The sequence below is a fragment of the Drosophila ananassae genome, chromosome 3L (assembly GCF_017639315.1).
Source record: "Drosophila ananassae strain 14024-0371.13 chromosome 3L, ASM1763931v2, whole genome shotgun sequence".
In the NCBI taxonomy this organism is placed as follows: Eukaryota; Metazoa; Arthropoda; class Insecta; order Diptera; family Drosophilidae; genus Drosophila; species Drosophila ananassae.
In genome coordinates this window covers 16,902,836-16,923,572 of record NC_057929.1, presented here as the reverse complement: position 1 = coordinate 16,923,572, position 20,737 = coordinate 16,902,836, and the positions used below count along the sequence as shown (strand labels likewise).

The 20,737-nt window shown below is 43.0% G+C and overlaps 4 protein-coding genes across 10 annotated transcripts; 2 read left to right on the top strand and 2 right to left on the bottom strand.

The window, feature by feature from the left end:
• Nucleotides 1-867: 867 nt before the first annotated feature.
• Nucleotides 868-2,139, bottom strand: LOC6496540. The gene has a single exon (XM_001961067.3). It carries the CDS (start codon nucleotides 2,087-2,089, stop codon nucleotides 935-937), a length of 1,155 nt encoding a protein of 384 aa, XP_001961103.1. The 5' UTR covers nucleotides 2,090-2,139; the 3' UTR covers nucleotides 868-934.
• A 306-nt stretch (nucleotides 2,140-2,445) lies between these two features.
• On the bottom strand, nucleotides 2,446-3,732 carry LOC6496539 (grpE protein homolog, mitochondrial). Its single transcript, XM_001961066.3, has 3 exons — nucleotides 3,545-3,732; nucleotides 3,096-3,423; nucleotides 2,446-3,039 (listed from the first exon to the last, which is right to left on the bottom strand). The coding sequence occupies exons 1-3, from the start codon at nucleotides 3,628-3,630 to the stop codon at nucleotides 2,779-2,781; spliced, it is 675 nt and encodes a 224-aa protein (XP_001961102.1). The 5' UTR covers nucleotides 3,631-3,732; the 3' UTR covers nucleotides 2,446-2,778.
• Nucleotides 3,733-4,847: 1,115 nt separating this feature from the next.
• Nucleotides 4,848-10,079, top strand: LOC6494040 (NAD kinase). 4 transcript variants are annotated; one of them, XM_014907108.3, is made up of 4 exons: nucleotides 4,848-5,071; nucleotides 8,489-8,806; nucleotides 8,867-9,449; nucleotides 9,507-10,079. In XM_014907108.3, exons 1-4 carry the CDS (start codon nucleotides 4,911-4,913, stop codon nucleotides 9,792-9,794), a joined length of 1,350 nt encoding a protein of 449 aa, XP_014762594.1. In that variant the 5' UTR covers nucleotides 4,848-4,910; the 3' UTR covers nucleotides 9,795-10,079. The 4 variants fall into 4 exon arrangements, with proteins under 4 accessions (XP_014762594.1, XP_014762595.1, XP_001961099.2 ...); XM_014907109.3 differs by lacking the exon at nucleotides 4,848-5,071 and adding an exon at nucleotides 5,699-6,097; XM_001961063.4 differs by lacking the exon at nucleotides 4,848-5,071 and adding an exon at nucleotides 7,002-7,820.
• Nucleotides 10,080-10,632: 553 nt separating this feature from the next.
• Nucleotides 10,633-18,751, top strand: LOC6494042 (NAD kinase). 4 transcript variants are annotated; one of them, XM_001961061.4, is made up of 5 exons: nucleotides 12,291-12,430; nucleotides 14,241-14,642; nucleotides 16,838-17,215; nucleotides 17,278-17,926; nucleotides 18,034-18,751. In XM_001961061.4, the coding sequence occupies exons 2-5, from the start codon at nucleotides 14,323-14,325 to the stop codon at nucleotides 18,319-18,321; spliced, it is 1,635 nt and encodes a 544-aa protein (XP_001961097.1). In that variant the 5' UTR covers nucleotides 12,291-12,430; nucleotides 14,241-14,322; the 3' UTR covers nucleotides 18,322-18,751. The 4 variants fall into 4 exon arrangements, with proteins under 4 accessions (XP_032306015.1, XP_014762599.1, XP_001961097.1 ...); XM_032450124.1 differs by lacking the exons at nucleotides 12,291-12,430; nucleotides 14,241-14,642 and adding an exon at nucleotides 10,633-10,775; XM_014907113.3 differs by lacking the exons at nucleotides 12,291-12,430; nucleotides 14,241-14,642 and adding an exon at nucleotides 10,902-11,477.
• Nucleotides 18,752-20,737: the final 1,986 nt, after the last annotated feature.

Below are 20,737 nucleotides of genomic sequence, written 5' to 3'. Positions count from 1 at the left end.
CAAGTCTAAAATATTAGCGCTGCCAGACCTAATAATAATAGTAATATTAATAACACTATTTTAGGTAATAAGTGCCATTTTGAAAAGCGGTCACACTTCCGGTTTCCATCATTTTTCACTTTTATTTCAAACGTTTACAAATTAAGTCGATTTCTTTGCTTAATTTTTATTTTCTGGAACCACGTGTTGTCCTATGCACGCTCGTTTGCCTATTTTCCCAGGGCGAACGAGTGCTATTTTTTTAAGGACATATAGAAATATTATATCGACTTTCTTACCAAAGTGCTTTGCTTATTCTCTGGCTTGGCATTTTCATTAAATTGTCGAACAAATATTAATGATTTTATGTAATACTTAGGCGTTCAAAACATTAAACGTTGGCTGATTTATGATTAGGCTAGTGTTATGCACGCAACGCTAGAGAAAATTGGTAGTATTTAATAATGCGTTGGTGGCAAATCTATCGATTTTGATCTTCGCATTTTGAGGTACTAGCACAGTTTTTATTTAAACAGAATTAATTCTGACAATAGAATTTAGATTTGTTTTTAATAAATAAATTAATTTTAAATGACTCCATAATGAGAATGTTAAGGAAATCCAGATAAAAATGCAGCTTTGCCCAAAGGAGCACCTACAAACTGCATTTTAAACCAGCCATTTTGAAATGAAAAGTATCCTGAACATGTTTTTTTAAAACTTCAATATTTCTTTCATAATAATTTATATAATTTCCATAATATGAAAACCAGTATTTGCAAACCATTGCATTTAAAATTATTACATTGTATCTTTTTAAAATCATTCCATTGAGGCCAGAGATGTAGATTCTAGAACCTTCCCAACAATTAATTTTTCAAACCAAAATTTAGTTTTTATAAAAAGGATTTATTATTTTCTTAGAAAAAATATTAAAGCTATTTTAGGGATTAATCTACTTTAAAGTTTGAGCCGCCTCAATCAGGCGCTTGAGCTCCTCGTTCTGGGACAGAGCCTTCTGGATGGCCATGAACACCTGGGTATCCATGGCTTTGGTCTGCTCCTGGCTCAGGGCCAGAGTGCTCACCCTTTTGGCCAGTTGCGCCAGCTTGGGCTGTTGTTGGAGGAACCGATCGAGAGTCTGGGGCGAGATATTGGCCATCTCGGCCAGCTGACGGATGTGAGGAGGCACGGGAGGCGATGTGACTTCGGCTTCGACTTCCTGGACCTCTTCAATCTTCTTCGGGGTGTTCAGATGCGGCTTGGGCGCCACCGTTGTGCTGGGCACTTCCGTTGGCTTCACGGTGGGCATCATGACGGGACGCAGAGGAATGGGATAGTGATAGGGAAGGGGCTGCCTGACCAGAAGGGGTCGCAAACGGTTCACGGAGGGGGCCACAAAAACTGGCTTGAAGACCACGGCAGGCGGAGGAGGTATGGCAGGGGCAGGAGCCGAAGTGGTGGTTGAATCACTGGACCACAGGTTGTACTGTTTCATGAATCCGCTGAAGCGCTGGTAGAGACTGTTTTGGGGGTCAGGACTGGTGGTGGTGACACTGGAAGTCGTCTGGGGTTCCTTGGGGGCATCCTCGTAACCATCATTATCCATGGCGTTGTCATCGTCGTCAGCGCTATCCCCTTCGTCCACGGCATCCTTGTCGTCTGCCACTTCCTGATCCTCAAAGTTCAACGTAGCCAGGTACTCCTTCATTAGAGCGATTCCCGCCTCATCGGCGGTCAAGTTTCGAATGTAACTGATGGTCTCCTCTCGAGTGGTTGTCCCGATCAGCTCCTCCAACTCCTCCAGACTGGGCAGAACCTTGAGGCCCAGCCGATTGCGAGCCAAGTCAACCAGATCCTTGGGATACTGGAAATTGGTAGCCGGAGCAGCAGTAGTCGTAGTTGTAGTTTGCTTTATCATCCTATAGACGGGTAGGTTGTAGTACAAAGCATTCTGCAGCTTGGAGCCCATTTTGGGGGGCATCTTCATGTCGGTGTCGATTATAATTGCACTATCCTGGCCATAAAAACGCGAATTCTGCGGCACACGGGCCAGGATGCACTGCAGCAGGGCCAAAGGCCAAAGAAAGCGCAACAGAAAACTGGTCATTCTGCCCGCTTCGGAGGTTAAAGGACAACTAACTCGGAGTAACTCGACCACCTTTCGAACTAAACTCCAAAATCCGTGGCCAATCTGGTTTCATGGAAGTCCATTCTTTGTTTTCCCTGAATTCTCGAGAACGTGCTACCTGCTGGGCCTTGGAAAATCTTAAATTTCCATTGAATTTCCCACCTACACATCGAGAATGTGTTTTTTTTTCGGCTACCTGCAAGTCTGTTGACAAAAGAAATGGTTTCTCAAGAGGGTTTCTCGTGTTTCTCAAAGAGCACCAGAAGGGAACAGGATGAAAACTTCACTGCCGAGGGATCTATACAGATTTAGGGATAGGAAGAAAGGACACACAATTTTTCAACAAACTAACACATGTTTTATTATCGTAATTAAACCTTAAATTGGAACACTTGATGGCCACGTGTGTGGGATAAATTGTGGCCATCAAATCCAGTCGTCACAGATTACTTAGAAGCTAGGAGGAATTCTAAATTCGCAAGCGCTGCCCGAAGGATGCAAATGGGGTGGTTTGTTTTGTATTTACACGGGGTTAACATACATAAATTTTGCAGAAGAAATTAAATTGCAAACAACTCAGCGCAACGCCATGTAAAAATATGATCTTTCGGGACTGGGAATTTTCTGATCTAGCATGCCGCTCTTCTGGGCAGTCGCTTGGCTTTCTATCAACACTTGGACACACCGACCAGGGCGGGTCGTATGCAGCGCTCGTGCAGTTTGTAGCCTAGCTTGGTGACTTCCACAACGGTATTGGCCTCCACCGTCTTGTCCTCCTTTTGGAAGAGAGCCTCGTGCAGATTGGGATCGAATTTCTGATTGATGGGATCCAGGGGCTCCAAGCCATGGCGTTTAAACACCTGCAGGAGAGAGGCCCGGGTCATGCTGAGACCCTCGTAAAGGTTCTTCAAATCAGCATTGCCACTGAGCTGTAAAAGGTATTGCGATTATTATTTAATTATAAGTAATTTAAACAATCGATTACCTTTTCTTTGGGAACCGCCTGTGTGGCGTGGCCCAGAGTATCCGCCACTTCCAGCAGATCCTTGCAGAAGCTCTGGATGCCAAAGATTTTGGCGTCGCTGATCTGCTTATTAAGTCGGTTTCGCATATTCTCGCTGTCTGCCAGAGCTCGCTTGTACTTATCCAACAGCTCAGCGTTCTGCTCCTTAGCAGCGGCCAGGTCCTTGGTCAGTTTCTCCACTTCCGGCGACGCCGCACCAGCTGGGGCTTTCTGTTCCGCCGTCTGGCCAGTTGCCTCCTCCGGCTGCTTTTCTGTGGTGTACAGCCTTTGACTCGCAAGACGCAGGGCGCTGTGGACATACAAATCATAATCAGAAACAATATTTCGGAACCGGACTATCTCTGAGAGATTGCCGACAAACGTGCGTTCATTACGTCACAGAAAAGAAGAAGCTTTCGGAGCGGTTTTACCTCACGTTCTGTGCTGTGACCGCTGCTCTTAATTGGCCGAATCGTCGGCCAAAGATCTGCACAGGTAATGCTGCCTTAGCTGCCATTTTAATCGTCCTTTTTGTTCAAATAAAATTATATCGCCTTAGCTTTGAAACTTTGGTTCCGGCCTGCTTTTTTGTAATACCATAATTTGATAGATAAAGAATCCCATATTGTGTGTGACCATGCTGCGACTATGCAAACGCAAGCACCAGGTGTCGCTTTTGTTCTTTGCATATTTCAGTTAAAATTTTCAAATTTAAATAATCAAATATCTTATTTAGTTTTAGTTCAATTTTTAATTCTTAATGTAACAAAAAATCTCTACTTTTCTATTAGTAAAATAAAAGCTATAAAAGTTTTTAAGACCATTTTTTCTACAGGTTTTTCTTTTCTCATAATAAGCGTTGAGTTAAAAACCGTTACAAAACGATAACAGTTTTTGGAATATAGTTTTGTTGTGTTTTATTAATTTTATGGTCTAAACATTTATTAACATAATGGTTATTAACGTATAAATTCATATATTTTTTTAATTATAATTATAAGTAGTCAAAGTTTACCAATGGAGAGGTCTTCCATATATGTTTAAATGAGAAGTTTTTTAAAGAACTAAGCTACTACCATTCTACAAAATAATATTTTACGCAAATTACTGCATATAATATATACTATATATGATCTTATATAATATCTAAATAGAAACCTTAAGCTCAAAAACATATTTTTGAAATATTTGACCAAGTTTGAAAAGAGAAGGTCAAATGTGCAAAAATTGATATGCATTTTTGGTTTGTTTTCATTTTATGGTCATATAACTATTTGATATTCCTTAAATATATGCCAGACAGTCCATATAGTATAAAAATAAAATATTTAAATGGATCAAAATTGTCGAGACCACTTGGTAATTCAACGACCGGTAATAATCCATGCATAAGGCCTATTTTCATGGCGCTACCTTCTGGCATATATTATTAAGAACTGTTCAGGTACTTGCCACACCTTGCCGCTGGCCAATTAATCCACGCACAGCTTATAAATCGTTCGGTACCGCCCGCCGAGGGGCCGTCAAAATATAGACCGTTCGTAAAAGTTGCTCGGGAAATGTAAATCTCAGGCGATTCTTAATGAATTCAAAGTACGAGTACGGGGCGGGCACAGCATCTTTTATATCTATTGAACAACTTCCCCACTCGACCAGCGAGTATTACATATGCGCATGCATTGTATATATTTTGGAAAAGTAGACATGAGCAGTCACTTAGTTGGATCTCGCCACCGGAACAGCGAGGTTGTCATCGTCGAATCCCGGCTTAGCCCAAAAAAAAAATACAAATCTGAAATGCGCGAGGAGGATTTGCAGCTAGCCCGCCAAATGGTGGCCAATTCAGTGTCCAGTTCCTTGGAAGAGGAAAACGATGGAGCGGGAATCTCATCTCCAGGAGACTCTCCGCGTCCTTTGAGACGAGTCCTGGATATAAGTGAGAGGCGTAAGCAATTTCGGTAAGCTTATAGGTCCTTAATCTTAAAACACATCAAGAGAAACTCTATTTTAAGCTCCCTCTTAAAGAAATAACCTCCTTTTAAGATTTATCATTGTTAGAAAATGCTTTATCTCTTTAAAACTCTCAAAAATTTTCTATTTTCTCTGAGTACGTGATTCCAAACACCTAACACTCATACCTACGTAGCCACATGAGCAAATATATACTTTTAAGTATATCTATATCTTGTTTGCGTATATTTGGCTTAAAAATAAACATTGTTTCACGTGTCATGTCAATTTGCATTTGCATGGCTATTCTTAAGAACTTTTTTGTCGAAAGTAATTATGAATGACGAACAGATTTGTGAATGGCAGAGCAGCTGGGTAATTCGCCAAATATTTTTTTATTATATTTGAAAAAGCCCGCCTTGTTGCCATGTTATCCAGTACTAAAAGAAAGATACTACCTCCATATGGTTAAATCTCCATATGGTTATACTTAACAAACGTCATACTAAGCCTTAGAAAACACTAGTTGGTAAGGAATTAAGTTAATTTTAAAGTAATAATAATTTGTTTGCAATTTTGGCGAGAATCTCTTTTGTAAGCCTTCCCTCGCTTTCCAACACTGTCCAAGCTCTTGACATTTCCCCGATAACTTGCGCAGCTTTTATTTTTGACTCAAATACTGTGAGGTCTCTAACTGCATTAAAAAATGCGTTAAAAGTTGAAATTTTGTGTCTGATCTACCGCGACAACCCGATAGCAAAGTGTGCTGCCGGGACGCAAATGTGGCCGTAATCCCATTGGGGAAACAAGTGCTGCCACAAAAAGATGTCCGCACCATCGTCACCGGCGCAGAGGAAGAACTCGGAGGGGCAGGCATTTCCGTGCCACGACAAGGACGACGTCGCGGATGGGGGGCAACTGTTGCATGCCACGGCCCTTGAAATGGCGGAAGAAGCCACTGCGTCTACCTCGGCTCCAGGTCTGGGCGGGGGCCTCACCAGGGGTGGTGCTATCATGAGCAGCAGTTGGTGGTGGTAAGTGTTAGAGATGGGAAGGGAGATAACTGTATTATGCGAAAAGTGAAATAGATTTGAATTTGTTATCTCTATGATAAGAAATTTTTTGATTTTTTTAAAGCAGATGTTTTAAAGTTTAACAAAAAAAGTTTTGAAATGTTTAATTACGTTTTTGTTTAAGTTTCTTCAGATAATTTTAAAGAATATCTCTATCAAGTCTAAACTTTTATTTGAAGAACCTATCAAGAGGCTTCTACGTAGATTATAAGATAACCTTTTAACTAATTTATATAGTCTTGATGCTAAATATATGGTTTATAATAGTTGATATAGAACGTTGACCCAAATGGAATATATAATCTTGAAAAGAAATGTATCCAAGACTACAATCCTAACTTTAGAAATAGTTGTAAGAGTTTAGTTTCTATGGAATGCTATAGTTACTATAGTTATAGTTTATTCTTTATAAATTTTCTTTTAAAAAACTGAAACCTTTAAAATTTAAATGTTTGAAAAGTATGTCTCCCCCTCATTGCTAATACCTTGCCACCTCTAAGAGGTCATCAACTCTTATAAAATAACTTGTCATGGCTATTGGGTTAACCTTAGGTGTAGCTGCCACACGCTCCGTCCCAGCTCTTATCTCAGTTGAATGGACCATCTTGAACCCGTTTGAACTCTTCTTCAAATGGTCTTGATGACTCCACTCCAGCAATGGTCTGTCTCATTGATAGATTTTCATTGAGTTGTGATCTGAATTTGGCAATTGATTTGCGTTATCAATTCCACTCTTAATTGAAAGGCAAGGCTTCGAGGGGATACTTTTAACTGAAAAGAGTAAAAAAAAAAAATGAAAAAGAAATAAAAACTGAGCCGCTTTGGACCAACCTTGTCAGCTCGGTTGTTCAGTTGTCGTTCGAACACGCGATCGCCCGGTTGACAGTTTCTCAGGGCCCTCTGTTTCTGTTTCTTCAGTCTTTCGAAATTTTCCGGCCAACTGTTGCGAAGTAATCAAGTGGAAATTGGAACTGTGGAAAATTGTCTTTCCCAGCCTTTGAAAGCAAAATTAAGAGACCAGTTTATTGGACTTCAGACTTAATGTGTTCCTAATTACCCGCGTTTGTTTATTTTATTTTATTTCCTTTTTTTTTTGTTGGCTGATGAAATACTTTCTCTTTTTCGTTGAATTATTTCTGGATTCCCTCATAATTTCTGGCCTGAACCACAAGAGAGTGCTAGTGCGTGGGTGTTTTATTTTTAAAAGCAGGAAAATAAATACAACAAAAAAATACAAATTTATTGTGAAAACAAAACTAACCTTGGGTCCCTATTTGTCGGTTGCCCAAAAAAACCAAACAATGTGGTCAGACGGCATTCCACAAAATTAAATTGTTCGAAACTGCAGCACTGCAGTTGCATATTTTTCGTGCTTGTTTTGGTTATTTGGCTGAAAAATTATGACCTGCCTCTCGGACATCGATTTGGCCACCTTGCATCAGAGCCGCTTGGAGCAGCGCTGGCACTACGGCCTGCCCAACGAGGCCATGTACCACACTGTCTATCACCATCACCACCACCACGACGGATTCAGTCCAATGACGCGTCTCTGTCTGGAGCGCAATCTCCTGAAGAAGGTGCAGAGCGACCTAAATGGAAATCGGGTGGATGGGGCGCACCACCGGCACACCGAGAGCGGGGAGTTGGCGGCAGGTATGCAACGCCGACGCTCCGGCACCTGGCCGTAAGTGACAACCAGCCGGAAGAGGCTATCCTAGCGATAAGATGTGGCAAGTGGCAGGCGAGGGATGGCATTAATGACGGGAATCTGTAATCCAAATCAAGTCTTAAGGTGGTGCAACAAGCGCACTTAAATATAGGGTTTTTAATAGTATTTTTCCTAAAAATAACTTACAGATAATATTCTATAAAAATGATAAATATTTTTTATTGAAAAATAATTATATAGAAATCTCAAAAATCTTCTCAGTGTATAGAGCATCTTTGTGATTCTGTTTATTTTTCTCCCTTTTTTTCCACTTCTTTATCGCCATTTGCATTCAAGTTCTTGAACAGTTAAAGTTAGTCTTTATTTTAAAGACTTCTAAAGCCCAGAAAGTCTATTAATAAACCCTATTTCTTAAAAAAGGAATAAAAAATTAAGGAATGTTTCCCACTAGACCCGAAACACCGCAGGTGGATGATCTATTTCCTCTGCACAGTTCCCTGAGTATCGAGGAGTTTAATAATGTTAAGTGGGAGGACATTAATGATTCCAATAATAACTTTGTTGAACAAAAGTCGGGTGTAAAAACCAAGAGTGGATCCTTTGCTCTAAGGTCGGAAATAGATATCTATATTATAGATCCTTTAGTAATATTTTTAACTCACTCTAATTCGTAATCCTTCCAGGCGCACTCGAAGTCTGAATGCCCCATCGCCTGTCCAGCAGTTCGGACCATGTGGACGCATCATGAAGAACTCCGCCATGGTGATGCAGATCCAGGACCCTGCCAGCCAGAGACTCACCTGGTACAAGCCACCTCTCACCGTACTGGTGATCAAAAAAGTCAGCGATGCCTCGGTGTTGGCTCCATTTGTCCAGCTGGTGGACTGGCTGCTCCAGGAGAAGAACATGGTGGTGTGGGTCGAGTCGGCTGTATTGGAGGACTCGCTGCTCAACGAGGATGTGCGATTCAATGCTTTACGGGATAAGCTAGTGACCTTCAAGTAGGTTTCTTCTTATTTAAACCTAAATCAAGTACTAACCTCTACAATCTATAACCCCAGAGATGGCCGCGATGACCTGACCGATCGGATCGACTTCATTGTCTGCCTTGGAGGCGATGGCACTTTATTATATGCCTCCCTGCTATTCCAGCAATCGGTGCCCCCGGTGATGTCCTTTCATTTGGGATCACTGGGCTTCCTGACGCCCTTCCGCTTCGACAACTTCCAGGACCAGTTGACCAGCGTCCTCGAGGGTCATGCCGCCCTGACTCTGAGGAGTCGGCTGCGTTGTGTGATGCACCGGCGGAGCGACAGGAAGCACGAGTCCAAGACGCAGCAGGTGGATCCTTTGGCAGATGCCCGGCCGACGGCCAACAGCATCCTGGTGCTAAACGAGGTGGTCATCGATCGAGGACCCTCGCCATACCTCAGCAATATTGATCTGTTCCTGGATGGAAAGTACATCACTTCAGTGCAGGGGGATGGCCTGATTGTGTCCACGCCCACCGGAAGCACAGCGTATGCGGCTGCAGCGGGTGCTTCGATGATCCATCCTTCAGTTCCTGCCATCATGGTGACTCCCATTTGCCCGCATTCCCTGAGCTTCCGACCCATCGTGGTGCCTGCTGGAGTGGAACTTAAGGTTAGTGGTTTTTTCCTTTTATGACTTTAAACTAGCACTAACCCTGATCCTCTACAGATCTCCGTTTCTCCAGAGAGCCGCAATACTTCGTGGGTCAGCTTCGACGGCCGCAATCGCCAGGAGCTCTTCCATGGCGACAGTCTCCGTGTGACCACCTCCATCTATCCGGTGCCGTGTATCTGCGCCCAGGACCAGATCTCGGACTGGTTCGCCTCCCTTGCCGACGGCCTGCACTGGAATGTGCGCAAGCGGCAGAAGTGCCTGGACGAGCTGTCGGATCTGACGGCGTCCGGATCGGAGGACACGCTGGACGAGATCGAGAACATGAAATTGTACGATGTTTAGTGTGTAAGTCTCTGTTGGTAATTGTAATAGGCTTACGGCTTGTAGCAGTAGAAAAGCTCATTCTTAAATAGTCTTTAAAATCGTGAAAATCGTGAAACTCGAATATTTGCCAATTTTGATTCCTTTGAGCACCTTTGGCGAAATCCAATCCAAGTATCAGCACTTGTAACATTGAAAAAAGACACTACTTATAAGCTATTGTAGAGGTAGATGTACAAAATATTGCTTTGTTCTTCCGAAGATAAACGCATAAAGCAAACTGATTGAATTGTTTTTTAAAAAATACATTGCCTTGTATTATTTGAATAGCCTAGCGGCGCCAAACACACCTTGTAATTTAGATTATAGCCTGTAAGTTTATTGTATTTATTGTTAGACTGGTTTTTTTTTTTTGCACCCGCCCGCCTTGCCCGATCGCCTGTTGCATGTTGTGGCTCACCTCGCGCCTGTCTTTTGGCTGCCACGCACTTGGGCCTGTCAAAAAAAAAAAAAAATTAGTTCCCATCGAAATCGAAAGTGAAGCTCGGGCCAAAGTCGAGCAAACCAAACGCTGTTTGCCAAAACGCGTTTTAGCCCTCAGGCGTACAAGCAATGTTCATTACATGGCAAAGATGTGTGCCATTGTGGTTCGTTTAATTTCGATCGTGTTGTGTGCCGTGTGTTTTTGCCTTTTTTGCCAGCCAGAATTCAAGGTGTGCGCTGCTCCGGCGACTGGCGACAGGTGTGCGGTGCGTGCCTATCTGGTTGTGTGAAATGCATAAAGCCGCACAATAGTTGGCTGCGAACATCGCCAGAGTGCGGTTGTGTTTGTTTAATTGCTGCTGTGGGAAAGGAATCATTTCGAAAATACAAAATGAATCTAGAAGATATGCAAAGAGCCCAACAAATTATCGACTGGGAGGCATCGTCGCCGGGAGGTTCACCTTCGCCGCTGAGAAAAGCATTACCTCTGACTTTGCTAGAAAAGCGAACTCAATTTAGGTAAGTCCTTGAGCGGAGAAACCTTCTTGAAAATTTAAAAAGTAACCGCTTTCGAGTTTCAAAGCAGTTAGCTTTTGAATCGATTTGGGTGGCAACTCTAATTAGTGTTAGAAAGCGCCCGCGCTCTAGTTTATAAAATGGTTGTCGATATTTGATATGTTATCAACACTAGTTGGCAATCGGCTGTGAAACTCGTCAAGAAATCGCAAGAAAAAACAAATAACATGGCTTTGGTGGAGCTAGTTTATTTGTATTTGAATTCGCAAAGTAGCAGATAGTCTGCCAGCCAGTCCGCGTATTTATCGGGGCAGTGGAACGCAGGACGACAGGTGCATCGCGTTTGTGGGTCAAACTAGGCCAGACCACAAACAAACTCGCACACACTCATACACCAAAACAACAACACACATCACATGCGCAGCAGGAACGACAAGTGACCACCGAAATGAAATCCTACAACGCCACCCCGTCACCCGCCCAAACGGTACCAAAGCCCACCATTTCGTCAGGAGGTGTCGGTTCCTCCGCCTCCACCGCGGGCAACCTGTCCAATGAGTCACAATCCTATTACGATGACCATGACAATCAGCTGCTCCATGTGAACAGTGCCAGGCTGGGCAACGCTGCTGCAGCATCCTCGGCCCCAGGACCTGGCCTCAATAACGGTTCAGCAGGCGACGACATGCATATGCGCTGGTGGTGGTAAGTGGGTCGACCCTAGACTTAGAACCCCCATTCGCTTGTAAGTAGCACCTTGTAGGACAGAGTAGAACCTGAAACAAAGATAAAATATTATTTTTTTGTAGAGGCTTTTCAACGGTGTACTTCCCCTTCGAAACAGCACAGTCTCTACACGCTGCACTTAGCACACCGATGCCAATTAATTAGTTGGTTCTGGGCCCAGAACCCTGCAATCCCACACACGTGATAGTCATAGTACTGCCTTGCTGTTTAAATAACTTGGCTAACACGTGTGACAAATGTGTTTACAATCAATTATTAATGGAGATCAGAAGAGGCTCCTTCAAGAGAGACTCTTAGAACTCTCTTCACAATTGAAATGTTTGTTCTGCGATTAAGTCGTAATCCTCTTTTATAACTTTGTTAATTAATTGATTGCCTGATCAGCGCCTGTGGCTTAGTGATAAGGCCATAAATCAATCATCTCGGTGTTGAATATTAGCCATTAAGAAGCCAAATCATTTACATAAGAGTGATTGTTGAGATTGTTTCGGAGCACCTGTTGATTGCATGTTTACTCTCCCGAGAGCTTGAGAGCTTGATGATCTCCGCCGCCAATCAGCTGTTTCTACAGCTACTTGCATGCATGTATGTGGCAGAAACGAAACCAGCTAAAAGCGACACGATCGTACAATTTTGTTTACAATCGCTCATACGCTCTGTTGGCGCTCGCATACTTTTATTTTCGAAACGGAATCGTGCACAAATCGTCCAATTTAATCACCTTTTCGGCAGTCCAGCTCAGTTATCGCATGTTTACCGGACAGCACGGTCGTGTTCGCGGTCTCTCATTCATACTCACTCCCCCGGCTCCAGAGCTCCAGTTGTTAGCAGTTCCCGATCTCTGCCGTTGATCGGAAAACGGTTTCGTTACGTTTCGGTCGTTTACCTGCCTCCGATCGCTGCTGCTGCTGGTCAGTTTTTTTAAGCCGCATATGGTTTAATATTTTGTTGTTGCACTTCTGGGGCACAAAAAAAATTCCAGCCTTGGCTCGCGTCTGTGCTAAAAAGAAAATAAAAGCGATTATATAACGTGTAATTAGAGTACTTTTGATAGCGAGCCGAGCTTCAGTAGCTTAGCTGGCTTTTCTAGTGCAGACATGACTTGGCATTTGTGGGGTCTGGGCCCCAACCCACTTTCGATTTCGATTTCCCTCAATGGCCAGTGGCCACAGCAATCAATCCGTCAATCGGATTAAACCGAGGAATTACTGGCGAAATACATTAAAGTATAAACGGAATATAATGGGGGGGGTGGTAGAAGTGTCTAGATTGGAGAACCACAAACCTTATCGAACAGCAATGACAAACAGGGGTGTGATTTATAAATTATTAGCAAGAGTATAGTCTTTAAACCTTTGAATTGTTGACAAAAGGCGTCATTCCGAATTATATCATATGTTGTAGTAACAGCTGGCGTGTGCGGCCCAGGCACGTTGTGTTTGGGTGGCTCTACTGATCCATGGGGTTAGCAGAACCCTAGTCCATATTCCGATCCATTCAATGATAATCACTTAGAACTTAGTTGCTGGGACTGCGCATTTCGCCTGGCTGCTCGTTAATTGATTAATTAATTTCGTTTCGTTTCGTTCTTTGTGCCATAAAGTCATTTAAAATTCGCAATATGCACTCGACTATTGTCGTAACTTTTGCAATGGCTATAGAGAAGCCTTTGTTCGCTTTACACAGAAACACTTTCAATGACTTGTACTTTAGTAGATGCTTCCTGATGTCGGTAGAGAATAAAAATAGAAGAGCCACTGTCTTGCTGATCACGCGATCAGCGGGGCTATAGATAATTATTTTATAATTATTCCAATAGTCTATAAAATTTATTTTGAAAGCAAGACTTAAAACTACTACCTGCCACTCAACAGAATCTTCAGACGACCTCTGTTATTGAACTGTTTATGAGGCACTTTTCGAACTGAATTCAAAGCCAAAAAATATTCAAGCTCGTTACAGAAACAGCTCACGATTTCTAGATTAATGGCTGGCGATACTGTTATGCCAAAGTGGAGTTGATCAACATTTAAATTGTGGTCTAAGTGGACGTTTTTCGGGTTGTTTCGCTTTTTTTTTTTTTTTTTTTTTGCTTATTAAAAGGTTGTTGACCAACGCCACAAAAATTAATTATCTTTTATTGTTTTAAAGCTTACTGTCTTTGTATTTTTTTGCCAATTGATTTGTACTTGACATCGTTATGGGTTGGCCAAAAAAACAAAAAAAAAAAACTTGGCCAGGTCTAAACCCCCCACTGACGGAAGCTGGCCAATGACGCATATTAAGACTCGTCCCGCTGGGGGGCTCTATTTGGGAGGCTTTTGCGTCAAAGCCGGAACTAAGGCCCGGTCCGTTAGGTTGGCCAAAAATAAAAAAGCCAAAAAGCGACCAAAACAAACTATCTGATTGCTAATAACAAATTTATTTTTGCACAAATTTCAAAAGAAACACAAACCGGTTAAGTATTGTTTATCAACTTTTACCACGCGCCAGAGCTGTTACCTTTTTATGTATCCCCTGTCTCTCTGGGCATTCTTTTTGGCCACCATTTTGGTTACCAAAACGGTTAACACCTTTGGCCAGCAAAAGGGGAGCAAGGTTAATTGTATTTGGGGCTCGCCTCAGGGCCAACCAGCATGTAGGGCGGGGTTCCACGACCATCCCAGACATGCCAAGTGCAAAGTGTCATGCCAAGCTAAAAAGTTTCCCCTCCAATTCCAGAGGTTTTAAGAGAAAAAATGTTTTAAAAAAAAGAATCTCCTGAGTGATATTTAGTGAAATTTAAAAAAAATAAATAAATGAAATGACCTGCCTGTCGGACATTGACTTGGCCACCCTCCACCAGCACCGTCTGGAGGAGCGCTTCAGCTACAAGCTGGCCTGGAGCGGCACTGGCCACCAGCAGGTCCAGTACAATGATCTCCTGATGCGCCACAACGCCTCCCTGAAGCGCCAGAGAATCATCCCGAACAAGCCGAGTGCCTCCATCCAATCAACGAATCCCGTCCAGGCCAGCGAGTCCTTGGCCAGCAGTCCGGATAGCCAGCAGGTCAAGTCGGAGGATGAACCGGATGATGGGTACTTTGATTCCACAACGCGTCGCAGGCGCAGTGGCACCTGGCCGTAAGTAGTTCGAACTGACCTTATCTGGGTTGTAGGGTTTGTTTGAAAGTTATCAGGTCGCCGAACATTTGTATACTTCGTGGTCTGAGAGATAAGGGAATCGCGGTTTTGTAATCAAGTGTTTACCTTGTCGACCGGCTTATCGTCCAGTGTAGTGTGCATTTAGGCGCCAACTGTTTAGATCAAATAATATCAGCTAATTGTATTCAACGTTGGTATCAATTTCATAACTTGTTCTCACCTATCAGCATGATCGAGCAAACTGCCATTATCAATAAAAATTTGTTTTTTTTTGGGGGTCTAGCGAGGCCTCTTTTTTTTTCAAAATTCCAAGTCACTATTAGCAGGGGAGCAGTGGAGTCCTTGACCTTTCTGCATAGTTCAGCGTCTATGGCGTGTTTTCTTTAATAAACACCTTTTTTTTTGGCCATTTGAAAACGAGTTTGTTAACACCTCGCATATTGGCGCCGTCCGTTAATTTATTGCCATCCAAAGTGTGTAGTTTTTTATTCATCTAGTATCTTAAAGATACTATTTTTACGGTTTGTTTGGAAGAACTTGAGATGCCAGTTATGTTTCTCACAAAAAATGGTGCCAGTTTGTGCTTGGCGCCGGCCATAAACCAAAAAGCAACAGGTAAACACATATTGAAATATATTCGAATCGGATTCAGACACCGATTCGCGGCGTGCCGAAATCCAAAGGTGTGCGGGTCAGGTGGCTTTAACCGCATTTGCATGGCTTGTCTGGGGCGTTAAATCGATTATATGGAATCTATATTATAGATTTCTGGGTAGACAGCACAGTGTACTATACTATATACTATCCAAGCACGAATTGAATTTCGACTCTTGCCGTAAAGTCAATGAATTCCGAGCTCTATTAAGCAGTGTCATGCTCACGTCACTTGGGTATCTAGTACTCCACAGCTCTAGTACTTTCCGTTCTTACTCTGTGTACTTACTCGAATCGAACCTTCCGTTTAGTCGTTTTTTTATAACTGATCGAGGAAGTGCGTTCTCGGAATAAATGTCGTGTAAGTGAATGAATGAATGAATCCCCAGGAACCCCCAAGTCTTTATCGCAATCGGTATCAATGGGAGAACAAGATCACATTGTGTCGAAGCATCTTCCTGCCATTCATCAGAATTTATGAGTCATCCTTTCGGCCAAGTTTGTGACTAAAGTGAGTCAAGTCGCGGATATACAGTGGGGTGGAGAGTATTTAATTAAATGGTGAAATGAAAAAAGTGAATTTGATAAATGAAGTAACAGTTTCCGCCTCTTAAAATAATCTAAATTAATTTCGCAAAAATTTTAATACATATTTTGCTCTATTTGTCCCACTGTTGTAGTCTATCAAGCATAGCCTATCTTATGGCTCGTTAACTATTCTCTTCTCTCCCGTTGCTCTTAGTGCTGACTCATCGCCCCATTAGCACATCAATCAAACCCGTTAGTTAGCATACGAGATGCCTCCCACTCACTCACACGCACAATTTAAAATTCAGCATCAATAGTGCCGCGCTCTCTCACTAGTCCCCACAAAGGTGGGGGCTAATGGCTTGTCTCTCTTTCTCTCACTTCGAGTGGAGCTCCCCACCGTTAAGATTTCTTCTCTCGCATTGCCCATCTCACTTCCACTTCTTGGGGTTAGCATGTGCAATTCCTGTTTGTTTGCGCCTGAGACTCAACAAGTTTATTTGTTCGTGTTATTGTTGTTGATATTGTTGTTGTTTTTGTAATGAAAACAAAAATATAAATACGTTATATACCTTTATTTTGAGTTTCCGAATACCGAAATTGGCCTGTCAGTGATTTTGTAACCTTCGAACGCGCAACAGTCGCGCTCGCAGCGAAAATTCCAACAAGTCGTTGTCTGTTTTTGTTTCTGTTTTTTTTTTGCGTTTTGGCCAGAAACCTAATAAGCGGCAATAATAAAAAGGGCGTGACCAACTAGCGATCCCCACCTTTATGCGCTTGAGAACTCACCTGTCGAAATGCAGCACCAAAAGTTGAAGCTAGCGGCGACCTTGCAGCCGCAGGTGGCAGCTGAGAGTGCTGAACCTGTGGCCCAGGTGGTGGCACCCGATGCCCGTGTTTTAAGGTTTTATTTTTATAATAAAATATTCATATATAATAATATTTTAATATATATAATATTTTAATCCTTTAAATCCTTTGCTTTATTCCAGGCGTACTCGAAGTCTGAATGCCCCATCGCCCTTCCAGCAATTCGGACCATGTGGACGCATTATGAAAAACTCCGCCATGGTGATGCAGATCCAAGATCCGGCCAGTCAGCGTCTGACCTGGTATAAGCCACCACTCACTGTCCTGGTCATTAAGAAGAAGGACTCCAAGGTGCTATTCCCCTTCGTCCAACTGGTGGAGTGGCTGGTGCAGGAGAAGCACATGGTTGTCTGGGTGGAGTCCGCCGTGCTGGAGGACAAGCTATTGCGGGATGACTTTAAGCTGGACCAGGAGAGCGCCAGGTTCCGGCAGGTGCACGGCGAATACGCCGGAGTTAGAGAGCGTTTCCTGGCACTACGCGAGAAGCTAGTGACCTTCAAGTGAGTACATGTCTTTCAAAATATTTTAAAACTTAACTTTAATCCATTTCCTAAACCCGCAGAGATGGACGCGATGACCTGACCGATCGCATTGACTTTATCGTCTGCCTTGGAGGCGATGGCACCTTGCTGTACGCCTCCCAGTTGTTCCAGCAGTCGGTGCCACCTGTGATGGCCTTCTACCTGGGCTCCCTCGGATTTCTCACGCCCTTCCAGTGCGAAAACTTCCAGGATCAAGTGACCAATGTCCTGGAGGGTCATGCTGCTCTAACACTGCGTAGCCGCCTGCGCTGCTCCATCCACCGCAAGGGCGAACGCCGCAAGGAATCCCTTCAGGCAGCTGGAAGCAGCAATCTGCTGAAGCCGAGCCTGCAACGGCAACTGAACTATGTGGAGGTCAACCACTCGGCCGGGAGCAACAATAACAATTGCAATGCCAATAACAGCATCTTGGTACTTAACGAGGTGGTGATCAATCGGGGACCCTCGCCCTACTTGAGCAACATTGACATATTTCTGGACGGCAAGTACATCACTTCAGTGCAGGGCGATGGCCTGATTGTGTCCACTCCCACGGGAAGCACGGCATATGCGGCAGCAGCTGGTGCCTCCATGATCCATCCATCAGTGCCGGCCATTCTGGTGACGCCCATTTGTCCGCATTCGCTCAGCTTCAGGCCGATTGTGGTGCCCGCCGGTGTGGAACTGAAGGTGAGTGGGCTTCGATGATAGATTTAATAAAAAAAGGTGTCAAAAACGAACAAGTCACGATCTACAAGATACTTCAAATGACTAATTTCATAATCTTCGCATTGCAGATATCCATTTCGCCCGATAGTCGGAACACCTCACGCGTCTCCTTCGACGGCCGCAACGATCAGGAGCTGAACCATGGTGACAGCCTGCGAGTGACCACGTCCATCTATCCTGTGCCCAGCATTTGTTCTCAAGACCAGATCTCCGATTGGTTCGACTCTCTTGCGGAGGGACTGCACTGGAATGTGCGCAAGCGTCAGAAGTGCCTCGACGAGCTGTCCGATCTGACGTCCTCGGTATCGGACGATACACTCGACGAGTTTGACAATCTGAAGATCTATGATGCGTAGTAGTCCAACCCAAAAGGAAACCCAGACCCAGAACCAGACCCTTCCCCATTCGCAGTTTGTTAGCGTGGCCAATTAGCCTAGTTGTAGATCTTAGCTCATAGGGTTTGCTCGTGTGCAATTTCGTAGGCTTAGTATTGTAGCAAAATACTCTGTTTTATATTATATATATACATATACTATCATAAATCGCTTGGTTGAGTTGAAAATGTTAAATGTTAATTGAATACGATTGCAATGTTTGTTTAAGCTAGACAAATTCCGTTGTTGCTTGTGAACAAAACCGCTTAGGCCTAGCTCTTAAGTTTTTATTATTATGTAATCTACGATTAAACGCGTCGAGTGCTAGGTACTTAAGCAGACTCGCGCTATCTGTACAATTCGATGGAGGTAATAAAAACTGTATTATTTACATAAAGCGCCACAAAATCCACTTGCCTTGTGTTTCTATTGTTTGCCGGTTGAGCAACAGGTCGGAGCAAATAAAAATGCAATTAACTAGGTAAACTAGGCAGGGGTATTGTGGCCAGAACAGAGGCACTTAGTCGGGGGGAGACAGGCTTTCAAAGGCTGAGAATCAGTGGCAACTGAGCTGCCAGGGATGATGGATGTTGTGGCAATTGAGTGGAAATTAATCATAAAAGGAGTGCATATAAAATGTATTATAACTAATTAATACTTAATTATAAATAAATTAAATGAATTATCCCAAAAGTATGCAACACTTCTCATTAAATGGTGAATGATTAGGATTAGAGGGACAACCTAAGCCTCCTCTGCTCTGTGTTCTGTGACTTGAACAATTGTTTAAGTGTAAAAGCCGCTTCATAAATCAAAATCATAAAATAAAAGCTGGCAATAAATGTGACTAGAAGTGCCCAACACCACCCTCTCTCACACCCTCTCATTGCGAAAATACTCGTATGTACGTGCGAAGTGCGTTTATTATCAATTTTCACGCTTTCCACACGCTTTTCCGAAGCAACAAGTTGAGCCGAGCCACGAGCCCAGCTTCCTTCTCTGACTGGCGGATAAAAACAGTGCGTGCTATCCGAAAGCTATGATTGGCCGGTCCAGGTCCCGCCCACTTTTCAGATACTGCGCAGGTCTGCGTCCTCTGTCCAGTTTGGTGATGGGTCCTGGAATGTGTTAGTACTTTGGCAAAGTGAAATAAATGGCTTAAAGCCCATTAAATTAATTTTTATTTTATTCCTAATCCGCTTGACATGCTTTGGTCTATATTCTTGCTAAAATCTTTTATAATCGGGTCAAATATTAAACTTTAGAATTATAGGAATAGGAGGAGTTCCTTTGGCTTTCTATTCTAGAAGTTCTAGTCCTTAGTCCTTCAGATACTTAAGAAAGTTTAACTTAAAACCCCTTCCAGTCCCATCGGTCATCTAGTGACTTACACTCTCCCTGTATCTCAAGACCCTTCTCTTCATTGAAATATAAAAACGGAATAATAAATTCAAAACATTTGCGGAATTTCTTAATGAAGTCTCCGGATGATGGCCCTGGCTAAGACAAATGCCAAGCGGAAAAGGCGAACACAACTATGCAGGAGCTGAAGATGATGTGGCACGTGTTGATATTTCAATTGAATGCCACCAAATATGCGACACAACCGCCACCCCCTAACTGGGATTATCGGTGGTGTCTCTGGGTGGAAAATGAAAAATACTTTCCACCAACAAACGTATGACATTTGAACTTTGGCTTTTGGCCAAAGGGGGGACCAACTCGCACTCGTAAATTTTAAATAGATTTTGCGAAATGCTAATGACAGCTCTGGCTCTGGAGGATTGTGTGTAGCATTTCAAACAAAAGGAAATTAAACATTTGCGGACGAATGAGTTTTCCGTTTTCCACTCTGTTTTTCCCTGTTTTCCCACATATGTCTCTGATAAGACTTGACCAGAAGCCCAGAGGGGAGAGATTGTCATCGAAATGACCCGCATCAGATATTTTTTTGAATTTTTTTGGGGACGCTTATCCAACCACATTTGTCATCGATTTAACCCCCAGAATATGAAGTTAAGCTGTCATATGTGGCAAATTCAATTTGTCAAGCCCCACATCGAAATGGAAACTGTGACCACTTGAGCCTTTTTCCAGCCCCGGCCTAATCCTGTGGCACAAAAGCATTCCTGCATTTATTTTATTATTTAAGGCCATCAGTCCTGGGCGATTTCTAGTCCATTAACTTTGAAGTTATTCTGGCGTCGCCACTTTAACACTTCAATGGAACTCTCCTCCTTTTATTTTTTATGGCTTTTAGGATATTTTCTAGAAGGTTTCCGTAAAGAATTTTCCAAAGAGAACTTTTTAGAAGGACTCTGGTTTTGGTTTCTGAGTAATATATTAAAAAAATACTTATAATAAAACCTGAGATATAAATTCTAGACTTCTCATAGTA

Coding starts and splice junctions, on each gene's coding strand:
- LOC6494042 (XM_001961061.4), top strand. CDS start 14,323: ATGACCTGCCTGTCGGACATTGACTTGGCCACCCTCCACCAGCACCGT. Junction 14,643..16,837: donor AGGCGCAGTGGCACCTGGCC/GTAAGTAGTTCG, acceptor GCTTTATTCCAG/GCGTACTCGAAGTCTGAATG. Junction 17,216..17,277: donor GAGAAGCTAGTGACCTTCAA/GTGAGTACATGT, acceptor CTAAACCCGCAG/AGATGGACGCGATGACCTGA.
- LOC6494040 (XM_001961063.4), top strand. CDS start 7,537: ATGACCTGCCTCTCGGACATCGATTTGGCCACCTTGCATCAGAGCCGC. Junction 7,821..8,488: donor CGACGCTCCGGCACCTGGCC/GTAAGTGACAAC, acceptor TAATCCTTCCAG/GCGCACTCGAAGTCTGAATG. Junction 8,807..8,866: donor GATAAGCTAGTGACCTTCAA/GTAGGTTTCTTC, acceptor CTATAACCCCAG/AGATGGCCGCGATGACCTGA.
- LOC6496540 (XM_001961067.3), bottom strand. CDS start 2,089: ATGACCAGTTTTCTGTTGCGCTTTCTTTGGCCTTTGGCCCTGCTGCAG.
- LOC6496539 (XM_001961066.3), bottom strand. CDS start 3,630: ATGGCAGCTAAGGCAGCATTACCTGTGCAGATCTTTGGCCGACGATTC. Junction 3,424..3,544: donor GTCACAGCACAGAACGTGAG/GTAAAACCGCTC, acceptor GTATGTCCACAG/CGCCCTGCGTCTTGCGAGTC. Junction 3,040..3,095: donor AGGCGGTTCCCAAAGAAAAG/GTAATCGATTGT, acceptor TACCTTTTACAG/CTCAGTGGCAATGCTGATTT.